Source organism: Salmo trutta, chromosome 33, assembly GCF_901001165.1.
Source record: "Salmo trutta chromosome 33, fSalTru1.1, whole genome shotgun sequence".
Taxonomy (NCBI): Eukaryota; Metazoa; Chordata; class Actinopteri; order Salmoniformes; family Salmonidae; genus Salmo; species Salmo trutta.
In genome coordinates, this window is record NC_042989.1 from 10,418,358 (window position 1) to 10,442,434 (window position 24,077).

General features: G+C 42.0%; 1 protein-coding gene across 2 annotated transcripts in view; it reads left to right on the plus strand.

Annotated features, from left to right (window-relative positions):
* prkd1 (protein kinase D1) overlaps positions 1 to 24,077 on the plus strand; it is a 63,186-nt gene that overhangs the window by 19,975 nt on the left and 19,134 nt on the right. For both annotated transcript variants that reach the window (XM_029729762.1, XM_029729763.1), the window contains exons 2-3: positions 20,049 to 20,187; positions 23,509 to 23,640. In XM_029729762.1, the coding sequence (XP_029585622.1) occupies positions 20,049 to 20,187; positions 23,509 to 23,640 (271 nt within the window). The remainder of the gene's footprint in view (positions 1 to 20,048; positions 20,188 to 23,508; positions 23,641 to 24,077) is intronic.

Below are 24,077 nucleotides of genomic sequence, written 5' to 3' on the forward strand. Positions count from 1 at the left end.
CTTCACAGTTAGAACTTAAACGTCCCTCCCTCTGTGGCCGCCATTTTTAATTAGCACACTGTGGACTAGAGCCTACCAGAGCCAGTGTAGAGTAGAGTTACTGAGAGACTGCACTGCGGTGGTGTGGGCATGCCAGCAGTACTCAAAGAGCTGCAAAATAGTCTCTAATAAAGTGTGAACATACAGCTATTAAGGTAACGATGAGAAACTTAACAGTCCTAAAATAAAACTATCATTAAATATAGTGCACAAGTCAAATTATTCAAAAAGAACCTATTCTCTTTGTCGACTATAGGTGTGAGAGTGAGAGCTGGTTAAGAATACAGTACATTAGAGTACAGTAAATGTCAGATTCAGGTGTTAAACATCTCAAATGCTTGTTAATGAGTACAGTATACTGCATAAGATCAGTTTCGTATGCATACAGTATACGTACTTGTTTAGCTAAGTGAGTGAGCACTCCATACCATGGTTATTCCCTGTAAACTGAGGTGCAAGTACAGTATGGTAACAGTTAGGAATTTGACTTACAGTGAAACACGTTAATTGATTTTGTTCCAGTAATTAGTAGTCACAAACAATTATTTACTTTCTTTACTGACCATGGACGCCCACCCATTATACCCCATGGCACCAATTATTTCCCAGCTCCTTAATAGAAGAATCATTTCTAGCTTTCATACGAGACATTCTCTTTTAATGCATGTGTCCAATTCTAGGGTTGTAAAATTATGTTAACTTTACCAAAATCCACAGGTTTTCCAGAAATACTGGTTGGAGGATTCTGGATTTCCTGCTTATTCCCTCCTGATTCCAGGAATCTTCCAACTGGCATTTCTGGAAAACCTAGGAATTTTGGGAAGGTTACTGGAATTTTGCAACTCTGTTCAATACACCAGTATCCCTGACACTTTCAATAAATCACATCCATTATTTTGCAATTTAGCAATATGAACTGTGGTAGGGTTAGTCTAGACTAGAGCCTTCGGCTTGCAATTGTGTGTTTTGTGAGCATTTCTCTGTACTGTATACCGTTCTGAGGGCTACAAGAATAGCAATAGTTGCAGCAAAAGCTCTTCTATGGCCGCCAGTCAGTGTGTGTGTGTGCGTGTGTGCATGCGTGTGCGCAGAGTGAGGCAGAGAAACAAAAGCATGGTCGTCTAACAGTATTGACCAGTGGTTGTCTGTCACACCACAGCCAGCTACAGCCAGCCTGCAGAGCGCACCGTGAGAAACAGTTTGGAGTGGTAGACATGTGAGAAACCGGTGCTCATACCACGCAGGGATAATACCCTGGCTGGAGAGTAGAGGCTCATTGACAGAAATGCACAATTTTGGTTTTACAATAAGAGCAGAAGTAGACTGCATGAATATGGGCCTAGAGCAGAAGTATGCTGCGTGGATATGGGCCTAGAGCAGAAGTAGGCTGCATGGATATGGGCCTAGAGCAGAAGTAGGCTGCGTGGATATGGGCCTAGAGCAGAAGTAGACTGCATGGATATTGGCCCAGAGCAGAAGTAGACTGCGTGGATATGGGCCTAGAGCAGAAGTAGGCAGCGTGGATATGGGCCTAGAGCAGAAGTAGACTGCGTGGATATGGGCCTAGAGCAGAAGTAGGCTGCATGGATATGGGCCTAGAGCAGAAGTAGGCTGCGTGGATATGGGCCTAGAGCAGAAGTAGACTGCGTGGATATTGGCCTAGAGCAGAAGTAGGCTGCGTGGATATGGGCCTAGAGCAGAAGTAGACTGCATGGATATTGGCCTAGAGCAGAAGTAGGCTGCGTGGATATGGGCCTAGAGCAGAAGTAGACTGCGTGGATATGGGCCTAGAGCAGAAGTAGGCTGCGTGGATATGGGCCCAGAGCAGAAGTAGGCTGCGTGGATATGGGCCTAGAGCAGAAGTAGGCTGCGTGGATATGGGCCCAGAGCAGAAGTAGGCTGCTTGGATATGGGCCTAGAGCAGAAGTAGGCTGCGTGGATATGGGCCTAGAGCAGAAGTAGGCTGCGTGGATATGGGCCTAGAGCAGAAGTAGGCTGCGTGGATATGGGCCTAGAGCAGAAGTATGCTGCGTGGATATGGGCCTAGAGCAGAAGTAGGCTGCGTGGATATGGGCCTAGAGCAGAAGTAGGCTGCGTGGATATGGGCCTAGAGCAGAAGTATGCTGCATGGATATGGGCCTAGAGCAGAAGTAGGCTGCGTGGATATTGGCCTAGAGCAGAAGTATGCTGCATGGATATGGGCCTAGAGCAGAAGTAGGCTGCGTGGATATGGGCCTAGAGCAGAAGTAGGCTGCGTGGATATGGGCCTAGAGCAGAAGTATGCTGCATGGAGGTTGTCTGCTAATTATTTACGTAAAATGTTCTGTTTGCTTTGAGTGTTCATGCGAAGTGGTGATTTAGGGTTTGAATAATCCAGATTAATAAAACAAAACTTCCTCTTAACAAAGTGTATTAGTTTACTCTTAGAACATAATGTTACTGAACTTAGTTTTTCATCAAAATTAAGCTTGAATTTCCTCTGCGAATTCTGCTACTTTTTTAATTTCAATGTGACTTTAGGCATGGTCCAAGCTGTGTAATTTAAAAACGAATTTCCCATCACCTCACAATATTTTTGAACAGCGCTGTTCTGGCTACACACTAATTGAAGCCAAACATAATTTCAAGGTTGACCTTTTTGTGTGGATAAGATGTTTAAAAATGTATGTGAAGAAACATAATACAATTTTCCTGTGAATGCATGGTTAGCCTTGGAATTCATCTTTCATAGTTTTTTTTTTTTTAATTCCTCATGCATTCAACACTAAATGTAGTTGATGAATTTATGAAAACAACAAATTCACATCCCCACTAGCAACAAAGGACCAGAATATTCTTCTCTCAGTCCACCTCTGAAAGTATGCTGTTGTTTTACTACTGGAGCGCTTGATACCCTGATCCTCACTATAAAGCATTTTCAGGTCTTCAGGTCTTGTGAAAGCAAAACGTATTCGGTAGAATTCTCACAAACGCTCCAGGAAACCGAACCAGGGAACCGAATTTCATATGTGAAAACGCCCTAAGACACTTGTTGTTCAGCTGTAGCTGCTAGTGCTACTAATGTTTTTACATGTTTCTCTGTTCATGTAATTTTATCAGGCACATACGTATTACATTTTAAAATAAATTTACCTGGCCTGAGAATACTTGCACTTTGAACTCGACTGAGACATTTATAGTATGGGGTCACTCAGTCAGGAATCACTGACAATGTTGAGCTTTACAGTGTGGATGCTGCAGCCATCAGGGTGAAAGCAAAGAAGAGGTCGATGTTCCAGAACGGAAGGAAGGAAGGGCACCACAACGAGATTGTAGTGTAGAGCGTAGGCGTGAAAGGACAGAACGGCAGTTACAGCTGTATCGGGGATTCACACAGGCTGAAGCGCTTTCAGAGGCTATTTCCCACTCAGCCAGCGGACCAAGCCACAGCTGCTTCTAGCAGTGTTAAAAACAGTTGCTTGTTACACCATCCATGACACAACGTCAGCTAGCTACGACACTGACTGTGCCTATTGTTTGAGGGAAAAGATGGCCTTCAAATTGATGTTCTTTGTACATCACACTTATCCATAAAAAACATATACATGTATAGCAGGAAAATAAGTGTTGAAAGGCCAACTTTAGTTGAAAGTGCCTCATCAGTCTCCCCAGTGAGGCAATATAACTAGTAACTAATGCTTGTGGAATTCCTGTGTTTTTAAAGTATCATATCTTCTCCATAGGGGGGTAAATGACAAGGATCGGCGTCTCTCTGCTTCTCTTTTGCTGGAAAGGACATTCAGCAGATTTATGTGCATCCGTTGTGTCAAGTAAATGAATAGCGATCAATCAGGAATAGAGCCTTGGGTTCCGCTGCCATGACAACCCTACTGTTACATTGGGGCTGCTGTCATGGTGACCTAAGAGTCAGTACCACATTTAGTACTATGTCTGTATATATTTTTGTACAGACCTCATTAGAGGCTGACAGGGCAGAAATCTACTGCTGTTAACTAGGTAGAGAATATTGAGATATACCTGTTCCTGGAGCTGTTTGAATTTCAACTTGACCAACATATTACTGCATTGCTATTAAGGTGTATCATTCACCACAGGATACAGTTGGAATGCTCCATACACCAAGATAATATTAGATTTATATCAGTTCAAACTAATAATATGTCATCCATGTTTTGATTACTAACTACAATCAATAAATAGGAATTAGAGCTGGGCCTTCTCAATGTCAATAAAAATACAGATCCACAACACTCTGACAACCTTTCCTCCTGCAATAATTATTCCATTAGTCCTACTGAGTGTTAATGTTCATTTGCTGTCAGACACAGCGCCATGTGTGATCTGTATTGACTGACTGGAGCAGAGCAAAGGCTCATGGGGATTTAGAGCATGTGACTTAACAGATCAATTGCTGTCTCATTTATTAGTGGATGGAGTCATTGCTGACAGAATATTACAGAGGTAAGCTAGCAAAACTACATGAGGCATGCACAGCAATACATCAGCTTTGATAGAGCTATGTTCATTTCCATGCCACTTGAAGTTTGCTTTCTTTTTGCCTTAGACAATATTTGGTAGGGATTATCATTGCTCATTCTCATAGATTTGTAAAAAATGTACTAGGTCTTCTCCTCCTCTAGCTGTTTCTATTGCTTTCTTATCCTCAGGTGCTACCTTTGTAAAACCAGGAATTATCTCTCAGAGTTGTTACAATAAAAATATTATACAAATCAATTCAGTGGTAGTAACGAGTTCTAATTTGATTAACAGATGAAAACGACAATGTCAAATGTGTGGTGTGTGTGTGCGCATAGCTGCGGGAAGTAGGGGTCCTGAGGGTATTACAGCACCCCCTGAAAAATCAGAATAGAAATAAGATATGATCTTTTTAAGTAGTACACTGGTCCTTTACTAGTCCTGTATTAGCAGACCGGTATAGACGTCTGTAGCGCGGGCAATTTCTTTCTTTCTTTCTTCTTCTGCACCCCCTCCCTCCCCCAACCATTTTCTGGCATGTGTGTGTGTGTGTGTGATGTGAGCTTAACTAGATGGTGAAATAGTGGGATTGGCTACATGTTGTTGTAACCAAGCTCAGCAGAGTAGATCAATAGCGGGTAATGCACAGCAGTGGTTCCCTCACCATAGTACACAGGTCAGTCAATATGTTGCTCTTTTCTTTGACATTGGATTGATAAGGGGGATGCTATTCCTAAAACTGTCTAGTAACCACGTACATCGTGTTTAGACGTATAGTGCAAGTTAGGGCTGGGCGATATGGCCAAAATATCATATCACAATATTTTTTGAATGTTTGACTGTATGACATATTTGAAGCCAATTTTACACTACCGTTCAAAAGTTTGGGGTCACTTAGAAATGTCCTTGTTTTTGAAAGAAAAACCATTTTTTTTGTTGATTTAAAATAACATCAAATTGATCAGAAATACAGTGTAGACATTGTTAATGTTGTAAATGACTATTGTTGCTGGAAACGGCAGATATAAAAAAATAAATGGAATAACTACATAGGCGTACAGAGGCCCATTATCAGCAACCATCACTCCTGTGTTCCAATGGCACGTTGTGTTAGCTAATCCAAGTTTATCATTTGAAAGGCTAATTGATCATTAGAAAACCCTTTTGCAATTATGTTAGCACAGCTGAAAACTGTTGTGCTGATTAAAGAAGCAATAAAACTGGCCTTCTTTAGACTAGTTGAGTATCTGGAGCATCAGCATTTGTGGGTTTGACTACAGGCTCAAAATGGCCAGAAACAAAGAGCTTTCTTCTGAAACTCATCAGTCTATTCTTGTTCTGATAAACGAAGGCTATTCCATGTGAGAAATTGCCAAGAAACTGAAGAGCTCGTACAACGCTGTGTACTACTCCCTTCACAGAACAGCGCAAACTGGCTCTAACCAGTAACCAGAAAAGAAAGAGGAGTGGGAGGCCTTTTAATGGACAAAAAAATTGCTTTTCTTTCAAAAACAAGGAAATGTCTAAGTGACCCCAAACTTTTGAACGGTAGGTTATGTTTTTGAATAATAAAAGCTCTAAATATGCTTCATTAGTAGTTTATGATCCTATGGGGCGTTTTTCTGATTTGTTTTATACTATTCAATTAAATTTCAAACCCGGTTTATGACTTTTTTTTGGGGGGGGGGTGGCATTTTCATCAATTTTGGAATCTCCTGCACACTGTAATAATTTCCACAAAGAGCCACATTTGTTTTTTGTCTTTGTATGCCTTAATTTAGTCAAAAAGTAACTTTTTCTTTGTCAGAATAATTCTTCTCCTAAATGACCATGTATTTTCAACATGATATCATAGGAAAACATCATCCTGGCACGTTATTGCAAAAAGGGTAAATGGTCCCTTGTAGCTGACGTTTTTCTTAATACAGTCAATGGGAAAAGATGTGTCACAGGGTTGATGTATTTCTAATTTATCTCATGTCTGTCATTCGTTCTCTACCTCCTCTTTATCCCCTCATTCTCTTCTCTCTCCCCGTTATTTCACCCTCTCTACACTCCCCCCTACCTCACCCTTTCTGTCTCTATCACCCCCTCCCTCACTATCCCCCTTCTCTCTCCCTCCTCCCCCCTCCATTCTCTCCCTCCACCTCCTCTCTCCCTCTCCCTCTCCCTCTACTCTCTCCCCATTCCTCCTTCACTCTCTCCCCTCCCTACTCTCTCAGCCATCCCTCCTTTACCCTCTTTCTCCTTTCTCCCTCTCCCTCACTATCCCTCTTCTCTCTCCCTCCTCCTTTCCCTCCCTCTACCTCCTCATCTCTCTCTCCCTCTACTCTCTCCCCATTCCTCCTTTACCCTCTCCCCCTCCCTACTCTCTCTCTCCTATCCCTCCTTCACCCTCTCTTTCCCCGTTCTCCCCCTTGATACTCTCTCCATTTTCTCTCTCTGCTCCCTCCTCATTCTCTGTCCCTCCTTCTTTCCCTGCCTCCCCCTCCTCTCATCTCTCCCTCTCTTCCACAGACAGGTTGACAGACAGGCAGACACAGGCAGGCTGATAAGCAGGCTGACCGACACAGACAGTTTCAAGTCAATCAACAACAAAAAAAGACCAATATCCTCTTCAGTATTAATTCAAGAATTCATAAGAAGGCTCTTAGTTTCTAGAACTGTAAGACCATTGTGTCCAATCGAGGGCAAAAATGCTTTGGGTTGGTTGACTTCAAATTATATATGCCGGGTTCCCCGGTCATTCATATGTAAAATCTGTGAAGATTAAACCTTTTTAAACCTTCAAAACCAGCCCTATTACCCCAAATTAAGTCACTTCCTGTAATCGCAGCAAGCTGAAATTCAATGTACTGTATGTCCTCCCGGGGACACTCTTTAATGAGTTTCAAGCCTTTACGTTAAGAATCGACTGTTCTACAAATGATGGAAGACGACATTGAATGTTCCTGAGTGGCCTAGTTACAGTTTTGACTTAAATCGTCTTAAAAATCTATGGCAAGACTTGAAAATGGCTGTCTAGCAATGATCAACAATCAACAGACAGAGCTTGAAGAATGTTTTAAAGTATAATGGGCAAATATTGTACAATCCAGCTGTGCAAAGCTCTTAGAGACTTACCCAGAAAGACTCACAGCTGTAATCGCCTCCAAAGGTGCTTCTACAAAGTATTGACTTAGGGGTGCAAATACTTATGTCAATCAGATTTCTGTATTTCATTTTCAAGAAATTTGCTTCATTTCTAAAAACATGTCTTCACTTTGTCATTATAGGGTATTGTGTGTAGATGGGTGAGGAAAAAAATATTTAATCAATGTTGAATTCAAGCTGTAACAACAAAATGTGGGATAAGTCAAGGGATATGAATTATTTCTGAAGGCGGTGTATGTTAGCAAATGTTGTATACAAAAATACAATTAAACATCCCACACAATGTATAAACATATTACGATTGGAACAGGCCAACCATGATTCAACTTATCTAATGAGTTGATAATCTCGTGGGCTGGAATAGAAGTCTGCTCACCCAGTAAATCAGGGATCAGTGGAGCAAGGTTGGCAACCTTGCTCCACATTTCACCTGAAATGATGCTTTAGTAATAATAGCATACTTGTTGCTACTCAATTATCTACTGTTGTTTAGACTAAGAAGTCTAATCTTTACATACGAGTTACCTTATTTGTACATTTTTGAAGTAATGAAGTGTTGATTATTTGAATTGAAGCGTTTAAACTTGTTTTAATTGTTAAACTATTATTCAAAATGAACTAGTGTTAATGTTGATCAATCACATATCACAGTCCTGCAATAAAGAGGGGGAGGGGTTCTGTCTGTCTCTCTGTCTGTGTTGTCTTCTCAAATTAACATTTGTAAGATCTCTCTGTGTATCAGCTATGTGAATCCATTTTGCAGCTTATCATATGGCAGGCATCGCCAATACAGCCATAGGCCTACAGTATGATGGCATTACTGGCCTTATGGGCATCTGTCATCTGAAGTATATTTTTTACATGTTGAGCTGAATGTTCTCAATTTAAAATGATACCAGTAGACAATGTATATGAGGCAAACCATATACAGTTGAAGTCGGAAGGGGAAGCTTACATACACTTAGGTTGGAGTCATTCAAACTCGTTTTTCAACCACTCCACAAATTTCTTGTTAACAAAATATAGTTTTGGCAAGTCGGTTAGGACATCTACTTTGTGCATGACACAAGTCATTTTTCCAACAATTGTTTACAGACAGATTATTTCACTTACAATTCACTGTATCACAATTCCAGTGGGTCAGAAGTTTACATACACTAAGTTGACTGTGCCTTTAAACAGCTTGGAAAATTCAAGAAAAAGATGTAATGGCTTTAGAAGCTTCTGATAGGCTAATTTACATAATTTGAGTCAATTGGTGGTGTACCTGTGGATCTATTTCAAGGCCTACCTTCAAACACAGTGCCTCTTTGCTTGACATCATGGGAAAATCAAAAGAAATCAGCCAAGACCTCAGAATTTTTTTTTTACACCTCCACAAGTCTGGTTCATCCTTGGGTGCAATTTCCAAATGCCTGAAGGTACCACGTTCATCTGTACAAACAATACTATGCAAGTATAAACACCTCATACCGCTCAGGAAGAAGACGCGTTCTGAGATGAATGTACTTTGGTGTGAAAAGTGCAAATCAATCCCAGAACAACAGCAAAGGACCTTGTGAAGATGCTAGAGAAAACAGGTACAAAAATATCTATATCCACAGTAAAACAAGTCCTATATCGACATAACCTGAAAGTCCGCTTAGCAAGCAAGAAGCCACTGCTCCAAAACCGCAAAAAAAAATGCAAGACTACGGTTTGCAACTGCACATGGGGACAAAGATAGTACATTTTGGAGAAATGTCCTCTGGTCTGATGAAACAAAAAATAGAACTGTTTGGCAATAATGACCATCGTTATGTTTGGAGGAAAAAGGGGGAGGCTTGCAAGCCGAAGAACACCATCCCAACCATGAAGCACGGGGGTGGCAGCATCATGTTGTGGGGCTGCTTTACTGCAGGAGGGACTGGTGCACTTCACAAAATAGATGGCATCATGAGGCAGGAAAATTATGTGGATATATTGAAGCAACATCTCAAGACATCAGTCAGGAAGTTAAAGCTATGTCGCAAATCTGTCTTCCAAATGGACAATGACGCCAAGCATACTTCCAAAGTTGTGGCAAAAGGGCTTAAGGACAACAAAGTCAAGGTATTGGAGTGGCCATCACAAAGCCCTGACCTTAATCCTATAGAAATTTTTGGGCAGAACTGAAAAGTGTGTGCGAGCAAGGAGGCCTACAAACCTGACTCAATTACACCAGCTCTATCAGGAGGAATGGGCCAAAATTCACCCAACTTATTGTGGGAAGCTTGTGGAAGGCTATCCGAAACGTTTGACCCAAGTTAAACAATTTATAGGCAATGCTACCAAATACTAATTGAGTGGATGTAAACTCCTGACCCACTGGGAATGTGATGAAAGAAATAAAAGCGGAAATAAATCATTCTCTCTACTATTATTCTGACATTTCACATTCTTAAAATAAAGTGGTGTTCCTAACTGATCTAAGACAGGGCATTTTTACTAGGATAAAATGTCATGAATTGTGAAAAACTGAGTTTAAATGTATTTCAAATTAAATCAAATCAAATTTATTTATATAGCCCTTCGTATATCAGCTGAAATCTCAAAGTGCTGTACAGAAACCCAGCCTAAAACCCCAAACAGCAAGCAATGCATGTGAAAGAAGCACGGTGGCTAGGAAAAACTCCCTAGGAAAAACTCCCTAGAAAGGCCAAAAACCTAGGAAGAAACCTAGAGAGGAACCAGGCTATGAGGGGTGGCCAGTCCTCTTCTGGCTGTGCCGGGTGGATATTATAACAGAACATGGTGAAGATGTTAAAATGTTCATAAATGACCAGCATGGTCAAATAATAATAATCATTGTAGTTGTCGAGGGTGCAACAAGCACGTCCGGTGAACAGGTCAGAGTTCCGTAGCCGCAGGCAGAACAGTTGAAACTGGAGCAGCAGCATGGCCAGGTGGACTGGGGACAGCAAGAAGTCATCATGCCAGGTAGTCCCGAGGCATGGTCCTAGGGCTCAGGTCCTCCGAGAGAAAGAAAGAAAGAGAGAATTAGAGAGAGCATATTTAAATTCACACAGGACACCGGATAAGACAAGAGAATACTCCAGATGTAACAGACTGACCCTAGCCCCCCGGCACATAAACTACTGCAGCATAAATACTGGAGGCTGAGACAGAAGGGATCAGAAGACACTGTGGCCCCATCCGATGATACCCCCCCGGACAGGGCCAAACAGGCAGGATATAACCCCACCCACTTTGCCAAAGCACAGCCCCCACACCACTAGAGGGATGTCAACAACCACCAACTTACCGTCCGAAGACAAGGCCGAGTATAGCCCACAAAAATCTCTGCCATTGCACAACCCAAGGGGGGGGCGCCAACCCAGACAGGAAGACCACGTCAGTGACTCAACCCACTCAAGTGACGCACCCCTCCCATGGACGGCATGGAAGAACACCAGTAAGTCAGTGACTCAGCCCCTGTAATAGGGTTAGAGGCAGAGAATCCCAGTGGAAAGAGGGGAACCGGCAAGGCAGAGACAGTAAGGGCGGTTCGTTGCTCCAGCCTTTCCGTTCACCTTCACACTCCTGGGCCAGACTACACTTAATCATAGGACCTACTGGAGAGATAAGTCTTCAGTAAAGACTTAAAGGTTGAGACTGAGTCTGCGTCTCTCACATGGGTAGGCAGACCATTCCATAAAAATGGAGCTCTATAGGAGAAAGCCCTACCTCCAGCCGTTTGCTTAGAAATTCTAGGGACAATTAGGAGGCCTGCGTCTTGTGACCTTAGCGTACGTGTAGGTATGTACGGCAGGACCAAATCGGAAAGATAGGTAGGAGCAAGCCCATGTAATGCTTTGTAGGTTAGCAGTAAAACCTTGAAATCAGCCCTTGCCTTAACAGGAAGCCAGTGTAGGGAGGCTAGCACTGGAGTAATATGATCACATTTTTTGGTTCTAGTCAGGATTCTAGCAGCCGTATTTAGCACTAACTGAAGTTTGTTTAGTGCTTTATCCGGGTAGCCGGAAAGTAGAGCATTGCAGTAGTCCAGCCTAGAAGTAACAAAAGCATGGATTAATTTTTCTGCGTCATTTTTGGACAGAAAGTTTCTGATTTTTGCAATGTTACGTAGATGGAAAAAAGCTGTCCTTGAAGCAGTCTTGATATGTTCTTCAAAAGAGAGATCAGGGTCAAGAGTAACACCGAGGTCCTTCACAGTTTTATTTGAGACGACTGTACAACCATCCAGATTAATTGTCAGATTGAACAGAAGATCTCTTTGTTTCTTGGGACCTAGAACAAGCATCTCTGTTTTGTCCGAGTTTAAAAGTACAAAGTTTGCAGCCATCCACTTCCTTATGTCTGAAACACAGGCTTCTAGCGAGGGCAATTTTGGAGCTTCACCATGTTTCATTGAAATGTACAGCTGTGTGTCGTCCGCATAGCAGTGAAATTTAACATTATGTTTTCGAATGACATCCCCAAGAGGTAAAATATATAGTGAAAACAATAGTGGTCCTAAAACGGAACCTTGAGGAACACCGAAATTTACAATTGATTTGTCAGAGGACAAACCATTCACAGAGACAAACTGATATCTTTCCGACAGATAAGATCTAAACCAGGCCAGAACTTGTCCATGTAGACCAATTTGGGTTTCCAATCTCTCATAAAGAATGTGGTGATCGATGGTATCAAAAGCGGCACTAAGATCTAGGAGCACGAGGACAGATGCAGAGCCTCGGTCTGACGTCATTAAAAGGTCATTTACCACCTTCACAAGTGCAGTCTCAGTGCTATGATGGGGTCTAAAACCAGACTGAAGCGTTTCGTATACATTGTTTGTCTTCGGGAAGGCAGTGAGTTGCTGTGCAACAGCTTTTTCTAAATTTTTTGAGAGGAATGGAAGATTCGATATAGGCCGATAGTTTTTTATAATTTCTGGGTCAAGATTCGGCTTTTTCAAGAGAGGCTTTATTACTGCCACTTTTAGTGAGCTTGGTACACATCCGGTGCATAGAGAGCCGTTTATTATGTTCAACATAGGAGGGCCAAGCACAGGAAGCAGCTCTTTCAGTAGTTTAGTTGGAATAGGGTCCAGTATGCAGCTTGAGGATTTGGAGGCCATGATTATCTTCATCATTGTGTCAAGAGATATAGTACTAAAACACTTTAGTATCTCCCTTGAGCCAAGGTCCTGGCAGAGTTGTGCAGACTCAGGACAATGGAGCTTTGGAGGAATACCCAGATTTAAAGAGGAGTCCGTAATTTGCTTTCTAATGATCATGATCTTTTCCTCAAAGAAGTTCATACATTTATTACTGCTGAAGTGAAAGCCATCCTCCATTTGCGAATGCTGCTTTTTAGTTAGCTTTGCGACAGTATCAAAAAGAAATTTCTGATTGTTCTTATTTTCCTCAATTAAGTTGGAAAAATAGGATGATCGAGCAGCAGTGAGGGCTCTTCGATACTGCACGGTACTGTCTTTCCAAGCTAGTCGGAAGACTTCCAGTTTGGTGTGGCGCCATTTCCGTTCCAATTTTCTGGAAGCTTGCTTCAGAGCTCGTGTATTTTCTGTATACCAGGGAGCTAGTTTCTTATGACAGATGTTTTTAATTTTTAGGGGTGCAACTGCATCTAGGGTATTGCGCAAGGTTAAATTGAGTTCCTCGGTTAGGTGGTTAACTGATTTTTGTCCTCTGACGTCCTTGGGTAGGCAGAGGGAGTCTGGAAGGGCATCAAGGAATCTTTGGGTTGTCTGAGAATTTATAGCACGACTTTTAATGCTCCTTGGTTGGGGTCTGAGCAGATTATTTGTTGCAATTGTAAACGCAATAAAATGGTGGTCCGATAATCCAGGATTATGAGGAAAAACATTAAGATCCACAACATTTATTCCATGGGACAAAACTAGGTCCAGAGTATGACTGTGGCAGTGAGTAGGTCCAGAGACATGTTGGACAAAACCCACTGAGTCGATGATGGCTACGAAAGCCTTTTGGAGTGGGTCTGTGGACTTTTCCATGTGAATGTTAAAGTCACCAAAAATTAGAATATTATCTGCTATGACTACAAGATCCGATAGGAATTCAGGGAACTCAGTGAGGAACAGTACATATGGCCCAGGAGGCCTGTAAACAGTAGCTATAAAAAGTGAGTGAGTAGGCTGCATAGATTTCATGACTAGAAGCTCAAAAGACGACACCTTAGCTTATTTGGCTAAGGTGTATGTAAACTACCGACTTCAACTGTACCAGATGTTGCAGACATAAAGTGGTTCAGTGCCAATTCAACCCTTGTAATTTAGGTACAGCATAAAAATAAGGAGATGTCAATTAGGCTGCAAGAGCATTACAGGTAACTCTTTGAGGTTAATTTTATTTTATTTTATTCATTTTAGCAATGTTGCTTGCTAAATGATTGCAGTTGTTTCCATATACAGTGAGGGAAAAAGTATTTGATCCCCTGCTGATTTTGTACGTTTGCCCACTGACAAAGAAATTATCAGTCTATAATTTTAATGGTAGGTTTATTTGAACAGTGAGAGACAGAATAACAACAAAAAAATCCAGAAAAACGCATGTCAAAAATGTTATAAATAGATTTGCATTTTAATGAGGGAAATAAGTATTTGACCCCTCTGCAAAACATGACTTAGTACTTGGTGGCAAAACCCTTGTTGGCAATCACAGAGGTCAGACATTTCTTGTAGTTGGCCACCAGGTTTGCACACATCTCAGGAGGGATTTTGTCCCACTCCTCTTTGCAGATCTTCTCCAAGTTATTAAGGTTTCGAGGCTGACGTTTGGCAACTCGAACCTTCAGCTCCCTCCACAGATTTTCTATGTGATTAAGGTCTGGAGACTGGCTAGGCCACTCCAGGACCTTAATGTGCTTCTTCTTCAAACACTCCTTTGTTGCCTTGGCCGTGGGTTTTGGGTCATTGTCATGCTGGAATACCCATCCACGACCCATTTCAATGCCCTGGCTGAGGGAAGGAGGTTCTCACCCAAGATTTGACGGCACATGGCCCCGTCCATCGTCCCTTTGATGCGGTGAAGTTGTCCTGTCCCCTTAGCAGAAAAACACCCCCAAAGCATAATGTTTCCACCTCCATGTTTGACGGTGGGGATGGTGTTCTTGGGGTCATAGGCAGCATTCCTCCTCCTCCAAACACGCCGAGTTGAGTTGATGCCAAAGAGCTTCCATTTTGGTCTCATCTGACCACAACACTTTCACCCAGTTGTCCTCTGAATCATTCAGACGTTCATTGGCAAACTTCAGACGGGCATGTATATGTGCTTTCTTGAGCAGAGGGACCTTGCGGGCGCTGCAGGATTTCAGTCCTTCACGGCGTAGTGTGTTACCAATTGTTTTCTTGGTGACTATGGTCCCAGCTGCCTTGAGATCATTGACAAGATCGTCCCGTGTAGTTCTGGGCTGATTCCTCACCATTCTCATGATCATTGCAACTCCACGAGGTGAGATCTTGCATGGAGCCCCAGGCCGAGGGAGATTGACAGTTCTTTTGTGTTTCTTCCATTTGTGAATAATCGCACCAACTGTTGTCATCTTCTCACCAAGCTGCTTGGCAATGGTCTTGTAGCCCATTCCAGCCTTGTGTAGGTCTACAATCTTGTCCCTGACATCCTTGGAGAGCTCTTTGGTCTTGGCCTTGGTGGAGAGTTTGGAATCTGATTGATTGATTGCTTCTGTGGACAGGTGTCTTTTATACAGGTAACAAGCTGAGATTAGGAGCACTCCCTTTAAGAGTGTGCTCCTAATCTCAGCTCGTTACCTCTATAAAAGACACCTGGGAGCCAGAAATCTTTCTGATTGAGAGTAGATCAAATACTTATTTCCCTCATTAAAATGCAAATAACATTTTTGACATGCGTTTTTCTGGATTTTTTTGTTGTTATTCTGTCTCTCACTGTTCAAATAAACCTACCATTAAAATTATAGACTGATCATTTCTTTGTCAGTGGGCAAACGTACAAAATCAGCAGGTGATCAAATACTTTTTTCCCTCACTGTATAGCCAGTACGTGCTTCTATGTATCACTAACCCTGAATAAGCTAGCGACTGGTCTAACACAGCTAACCTTTTAGTTTAGTAATATGCTGTTTCTATTAACATTTAGTTGGCTTTATAATTGTGAGAGAACTAGCTCGTAAAAATATTGATATGGCCAGCATTTTAGACCATTTCTCCCCTCTTGCTGACGCTTTAGTTCATCTTAAAACCTTATAAAATGTTATGTCACCAGTGCTTGTTTTGTTCACATTTTTATTCCTCATGCACCGTTGCTCCTACGTCACTAATCCGGTAATCACCTTTGGAGCTCCGGCCAAGCAAGGCATTTGATTGGTTTGACGTGTTGCGAGGCGTAACTGATTTACAATGGGTTCCGACCCCTCTTTAGCTGATTTCTGCCATGGAACTTCACCAGGCTTCCCATTTTAGGGAAGCCTGGTTCAGTTCGAAGCTACCCTATCCCTAACCCTAGCTTCATATCAACTCCCGGCTCAACCCTAAACCTAGGCTCAACCCTATCTTTAACCCGAGCTTCATATCAACTCCCGGCTCAACCCTAAACCTAGCCTCAACCCTATCCCTAACCCTAGTTTCAGATCAAATCTCGGCTGAACCGTAAACCTCAACCCTATCCCTAACCCTAATTTCATATCAACTCCCGGCTCAACCCTAAACCTAGGCTCAACCCTATCCTTAACCCTGGTTTCATATCAACTTCTGGCTCAACTCTAAACCTAACCTCAACCCTAACCCTAACCCTAGTTTCATGTCAACATCCCGGCTCAACCCTAAACCTCAACCCTAACCCTAACCCTAGCTTCATATCAACTCCCGGCTCAACCCTAAACCTAGCCTCAATCCTATCCCTAACCCTAGTTTCAGATCAACTGCCGGCTCAACCCTAAACCGCAACCCTATCCCTAACCCTAGTTTCATATCAACTGCCGGCTCAACCCTAAACCTAGCCTCAACCTTATCCCTAACCCTAGTTTCAGATCAACTGCCGGCTCAACCCTAAACCTAGCCTCAACCCTATCCCTAACCCTAGTTTCATATCAACTCCTGGCTCAACTCTAAACCTAGGCTCAACCCTAACGCTAACCCTAGTTTCATTTCCACATCCCGGCTCAAAATCATGTTGTGATCCTAATCGTCCCCCATTGATGCAATGTATTCACTTAGGCATCAACCCTGTGACACTCATCTTTTCCCATTGACTGGAATTTATTGACATAAGATTAATTTGATTGATGCTTATCTTTTCCCATTGACTGGAATTTATGGACATAAGGTTAATTTGATTGATGCTTATCTTTTCCCATTGACTGCAATGTATTGAGAAAAACATCAACCTTGTGACACTCATCTTTTCCAATTGACTGCAATATATTGAGAAAAAGTCAGCTAAGTCAACCTGCCAGGATGACGTTTTCAGGCTGATAATTGGCAGGTATTTTTTATGTAGTTATTGGCAGTTCATACTTTCACCACAAAGGGCAGTGTGCAGATTTCTAGGCTCATTTTGGCACCTGCTCTGCTTGTTTGAGTTTTATCTTTCAATTATTACATTTAACAAAGCAAACATTGAAATACTGTTATGTGAGGTATAACAAAAATACAAACCGGTCCTTGGATCAATACCGGTATAGCAAAACACAGTTTACCGCCCAGCCCTGGCATTGTGCTTGTTGACCTAAAGCACACCATAGTTTGACCTCAGACTTTAGATAGATTAGTGAAACGGACAGTTAAAAATCCAATGATGTTCTACAACAGAACATGGTGAAACAGACCATTCTCCTTTTACTGTTTCTAAATAGCATTGGTGCAACGTGACAATGTGCTGCTCTATCCGATATGTTTCTATCTGAAAAATTCTGAATGTTTAACCTCACTAAATACACCACAGGTTTGTTTTGTATCTTTGCTCTGGGCTGTTTTCTAGTATCCTGGGTCTTTAATTTAATTAAGCACAATACATTTTCTAACTGCATTAAAAGAAAGTAATAGGCCCCTAGTCTGCATCTGTTAATGTGGGCTCTTTTGCAACAGACTGTTGCCTGTTTGGCTAAACACCTACCTTACATTTACCAGAGAAGGACAATTGTCAAGTCTGTTTGTAGGCTATAGGCTTCTGCCTCTTGGTAAAGATTGTATAGTTGAAGTTGGAAGTTTACATACACCTTAGCCAAATACATTTAAACTGAGTTTTTCACAATACCTGACATTTGATCCTAGTAAAAATTCCCTGTCTTAGGTCAGTTAGGAACACCACTTTATTTTATTAAGAATGTGAAATGTCAGAATAATAGTAGAGAGAATGATTTATTTATTTCAGCTTGTATTTCTTTCATCACATTCCCAGTGGGTCAGAAGTTTACATACACTCAATTCGTATTTGGTAACATTGCCTTTAAATTGTTTAACTTGGGTCAAACGTTTCAGGTAGCCTTCCACAAGCTTCCCACAATAAGTTGGGTGAATTTTGGCCCATTCCTCCTGGTAGAGCTGGTGTAACTGAGTCAGGTTTGTAGGCCTCCTTGCTCACACATGCTTTTTCAGTTCTGCCCCCAAATAATCTATAGGATTGAGGTCAGGGCTTTGTGATGGCCACTCCAATACCTTGACTTCGTTGTCCTTAAGCCATTTTGCCACAACTTTGGAAGTATGCTTGGGGTTATTGTCCATTTGGAAGACCCATTTGCGACCAAGCTTTAACTTCCTGACTGATGTCTTGAGATGTTGCTTCAATATATCCACATAATTTTCTTTCCTCATGATGCCATCTATTTTGTGAAGTGCACCAGTCCCTCCTGCAGCAAAGCAGCCCCACAACATGATGCTGCCACCCCATGCTTCACGGTTGGGATGGTGTTCTTCAGCTTGCAAGCCTCCCCCTTTATCCTCCAAACATAACGATGGTCATTATGGCCAAACAGTTCTATTTTTGTTTCCTCAGACCAGAGGACATTTCTCCAAAATGTACAATCTTTGTCCCCATGTGCAGTTGCAAACCGTAGTCTGGCATTTTTATGGCGGTTTTGGAGCAGTGGCTTCTTCCTTGCTGAGCGTCCTTTCAGCTTATGTCGATATAGGACTTGTTTTACTGTGGATATAGATACTTTTGTACCTGCTTCCTCCAGCATCTTCATAAGGTCCTTTTGCTGTTGTTCTGGGATTGATTTGCACTTTTCGCACCAAAGTACGTTAATCTCTAGGAGACAGTGTCTCTCTAGTCTCCTTCCTGAGCGGTATGACGGCTGCGTGGTCCCATGGTGTTTATACTTGCGTACTATTGTTTGTACAGATGAACGTGGTACCTTCAGGTGTTTGGAAATTGCTCCCAAGTCTACAATTTTTTTCCTGAGGTCTTGGCTGATTTCTTTGGATTTTCCCATGATGTCAAACAAAGAGGCACTGAGTTTGAAGGTAGGCCTTGAAATACATCCACAGGTACACCTCCAATTGACAAAAAAAGAAGCTTCTAAAGCCATGACATCGTTTTCTGGAATTTTCCAAGCTGTTTAAAGGCACAGTCAACTTAGTGAATGTAAACATCTGACCCACTGGAATTGCGATACAGTGAATTATAAGTAAAATAATCTGTCTGTAAACAATTGTTGGAAAAATTACTTGTGTCATGCACAAAGTAGATGTCCTAACCGACTTGCCAAAATTATAGTTTCTTAACAAGAAATTTGTGGAGTGGTTGAAAAATTAGTTTTAATGACTCCAACCTAAGTGTATGTAAACTTCCGACTTCAACTGTCTATAACATATAAGCTGTAAATAAGGCATCATAAGGGCTATTAACAGTCCATCGTTATGGGGCTCCTTAATCAGCAGCATAGCACCAATGCAATTCCATTTGAAGAGGCATATTACTTTGCTATAACTTACATTGTTACTGAATGGAGGCTGTGATGAACAGCTTTGTAAATATCTCTGAAGATCCTTTGGAGCTATATTATCAATGGGCAGTTTGGTATTAGTACTGTATCATCATTTGTGAAAGGTTGAACCCTGGGCTCTGTAAATTGAATTTAGAGACAACATCATTGTTCCTCTAAATGTTATTAGGTTAATCTGCCCTAGTCTGCTGTGTGAGCAGCCTCCAGAAGGGTCTCTATGGAGACAGATTTCTTCTTGTGTTGCCTGAAAAAAAAGCAGAGAAGGACATCTTTAATTTGACTATTAAGATATTGTTTTAAATTGTCTGAAAGGAAACGATTGTACATTTCTTTCCACTTAATCAACAAGCAATAGAACAACGGATCTGTTTTGGACAGAGCTATAGTCAACCAAACAAGAAAACCTATCAAATGTTAACCAATGCCAGCTACTCTTTTTTTTCTCTCCCACACAGTTACCTGAGTGTGGCTTCTATGGGATGTATGACAAGATCCTGCTGTTCCGCCACGTCCCAGACTCAGAGAACATCCTCCAGCTGGTGAAATGTGCTACAGACATCACAGAGGGAGACCTGGTGGAGGTGGTGCTATCAGGTAAGACCAGTATGCGCTACATGTTACACACTACCTGGTTGAGGTGGTGCGATCAGGTAAAACCAGTGCTCACTTCACACTACATGTTACACACTACACACTACCTGGTTGAGGTGGTGCTATCAGGTAAGACTATAGTACACACTGGAACAGGGCTGTGTTTGTTAGGCATCAAACGGAAGAAAATAAACTGAAATGGGGAGGAACTACCCAAACTTGACCAATAAGAAACATTGATTGTGGTTTTCTGTTGCAACATTTTGTTACGGCTGCCATGATTTAAAACGACCCAGGCCCTCCTTAGGTCACACATGGCACAATGTCTTCCTCTGGATTGAGGTGTTTCTATCCCATGCCCTACGCATTTGAATATGTAGCATGCTCCTGTTTGAAGGTGAGTTCTGTTCACCTGTGTTCTGTTTGCATATAGGCTAATCTCTGTTAGCATATGTCGTATACATTCATATGACCTTTTTCCACACAGTGTTTTAATGCCATAGAACATAGGCCTATTGCATTCACTGCTTCTCTTCAGCAGTTTTTTCTGTTAGTTATGTAGCCACTAGAATATACCATTTGATATATGGAAGAGGGGTGAACTCTCCTATGAACCCTTGATTTTGAATAATAGCAGGAAGTGGAAGGTTCCTTTTGTTTTTGTTCTAAATGCAGAACGTGTTCAAGCTTCATACAGATTGTGAACAGAGTACAAAGCATCTCCATAATAGCAGCTTGAAAAGGAGGAGAGAGACACAATGTTACCCAGCTTAATGGAATAATCAGACGACACAATGATAATAGTGAGGACGTAATGTTACATTTCATAGTATCTAAGTGGCATAAGCGTGTATATTTTCTTTGTGCTTAGCTAATAGCTACTGTATGGTTAATTTTACTCAGTCATCACAACAGACAAGAACATGGATAACTGGCTGCATGACAAGCACAGAGCTTGAGGGCATGTTGGTGTCTAGCTGATATAGCCAGCTACAGAAGATCATTCATTCAGATAATATCTTAAATCCACCATAGCGTTAGCTGCCAATCAGAAACAACAACACACAAGTCAGGATCTGGAGATTTGGAACTATGCCAATATGCAAATTAACCAATTACTGTAAGTTCTATCTCAGATGCCCGTCTCTTGTGAAGTAATAAAGCATTTATTAAAAATAACCAAATAGTAAGTCGTCACTCAAGTCTTTAATCATCTTTGTGTATTGAACCAGTGATGTCGATCTGCTTTGTTTTGGCAGTCTTCTGCTCCCCTCCACCCCCTCCAGTTGTTTGGCTGCCGCACCTGGCAAAAAATCAGGGGTGTGCTTATCCTAGCCCAGGAGTAGGAAGTGATCGAAGTATCGCGTTTGACACTGCTAAAGTGTTTTTACAAACGCTTGGCAGGCTTTCTCTTCCCCCTCTGTGTGTTACAGTATGGCAGGTAATTTAGTTGTGGCTGTGGTACAGAGACGGGGGGAGACATTGGGTAGATTGACACCTCCACTACCCCCTGGCTGCACCCCTCGCTGGGAAGGAGAGGGCTCAGGTGATTTAGTGATTTACATGCCCAGATGAACACATTCTCATGACACTTTTTAATGACACACTCGACAGCTGAGAGAGCAGTGAGCACAGAGTAAAAGTAACACAGGAAGAACCTTACAACTGTCAGAAAGAAGCAGTGAAGGCTAGACTGTCTGTGATTATTAATTGTGATCATTCCCACTGTGTGGCTGCTCTGAACAAAATGTGTCCTCGGTTGACTGTGGTGTGTAAATTGTTGTCTAGTTCTGTTACTGTTTCAGCATCGGAGGCTGCGCGAGGTGAATCATAACAGAGAACTGCATGGATTCTAATGTGTGGCTATTGTGTTACATTATAAGAGGTCACGTGATGTAAAGGTTCACATGGGTATGTCTTACTGCACAGATTGCCGCTAACACTGTCTGTGTCTGTCTGTCTGCAGTATTACTCTCGTTGTTCAGTTCATCTCAGCTTATGCTAGCACTCACATTTGAGGTAGAAGATCAAAACAAGTTATAATCTTGTTCTGTTCTTGACTCTTGATAAGCTCAGGAAGTATGAATGGAGAGAGTGTCATGCTAACATAGAGCAGCTACGATAGGAGGTTCACCACAGGGGCCAAATGCCAGAACACTTGTTCTCCACTGAACTCATCAATAAAATCATCAATTCCCTTCACAGAAAAAAAAATGGTAATGGTTGGTAAATGAACATTATGGTGTGTTACGCTATCCCAGAGAGTTGTTTTCACCAGCCAGTCTTCCTGTCAAAGATCTCACGATTTGTCTTTCCTCGTTTGATCTTTTTCGACTTCTGGAGCAACTTAATGAGTGTGAAGGTGGATAGGATGCCAAGAACACTTTTACTGTTACCAGCATGAGGGTGTGAACAACGTGAATTTGTTAGGCTGGAGCAGGATGGATGCTACTTGATGCAAAACGGGTGTGCACCCCAATCTGTAAACAGAAAAATGGGAGTGAGGAAGAAGGCAACTTTAACTCTATCCAATGATTTGTACACTGAAACGGTTTGTACACTGGAATGTAATACTGTAACACCGTTTGCCGTTGTGAAACAGTAGAATGATCAATGCTGTGCCGTGCTGGAATGCAGATATACTGTGTATCATGTGAGCTGTCTTTACCACCGCAGTGTGTCTTTATATTCGTCAGTGTTTGTTTTATTTTAGTGTTTAAAGTTGTGTAGCGGTACAAGCAGAACTCAGCAAGCGGACATGTCACTAGAACCACTAATTAGACATAGGTATTTATTTAGATTAAGCCTACCTAGGTACCACATTCACATCCACACTCATCTTCTGAAATATGTCATGACAGCTACGGGTTGTTCAACTTCCAACCATAGTTTTGCTTTTAAACAAAAGGCAAAACAATAATTTGAATAAATGTAACTAATTTACCAAGCAGAATGGCTAATCAGAATGTATTCAGCGTGCTGAGACAAGCATGTTGGTGGGAAGATGCGAGTTTGATGAGGCAGTCTCATGCTGAGCTCTCCACTCTATCCCATTTGCCCAATGCAGCCTAACAGCGTCAGCCAAAAACCACAACTCTAACTGCAGCAAAAAGCCTTTACCTCAAAATATACAAATACTGTACCAGCCAACAGCCAATCATTTTTTTGTATTCTACATCCATTGGAAACATGGTACCACTACACTACTTCACTACTATATCACTATTCACAGAATACAACTCAGCTATTGAGTACTGATTACATCTGGGGATGTGAGGAACTGTTGAAATTGAACCATTGACTATTGTTGTTGACCTGTTCTAGCCTCTGCAACAGTGGAGGACTTCCAGATCCGTCCCCATGCCTTGTTTGTCCACTCCTACCGGGCCCCTGCCTTCTGTGACCACTGTGGAGAGATGCTGTGGGGCCTGGTGAGACAGGGCCTCAAGTGTGAAGGTAGGTACTTTACAGTAGGAGCCCTGGACTGCATCTCGAATGGCACCCTATTCCTTATATAGCGCACTACTTTTGACCAGAGCTCTGGTCAAAAGTAGTGCACTTTGTAGTGTAATAGGGTACAATTTGGGATGCAGCCCTGGGCCTATTTGAACACATTTCTTTAAGTTCCAGCCACTCCAACACTGTTAAGGAACTCTGTAAGAGAGAATTAGGGTACATGGGATACAGGCCACCAGGTGTACTCTAGTCTGAAGAGGTCTCCTCGGGGTTCATGATGAGCAACAAAGCCCCTGCTTGAGAACAATGTGTCTTCTGTCAGGTTGAAGTGGTAGTTGAAAAGGAGTGGATAGGTAGTGCAGAGTGGATGGAGGCAGACACAATAGCCTAACATGTATAACAGTTAGCAAGTACTTATGTCTGACTGGAATGGTGGC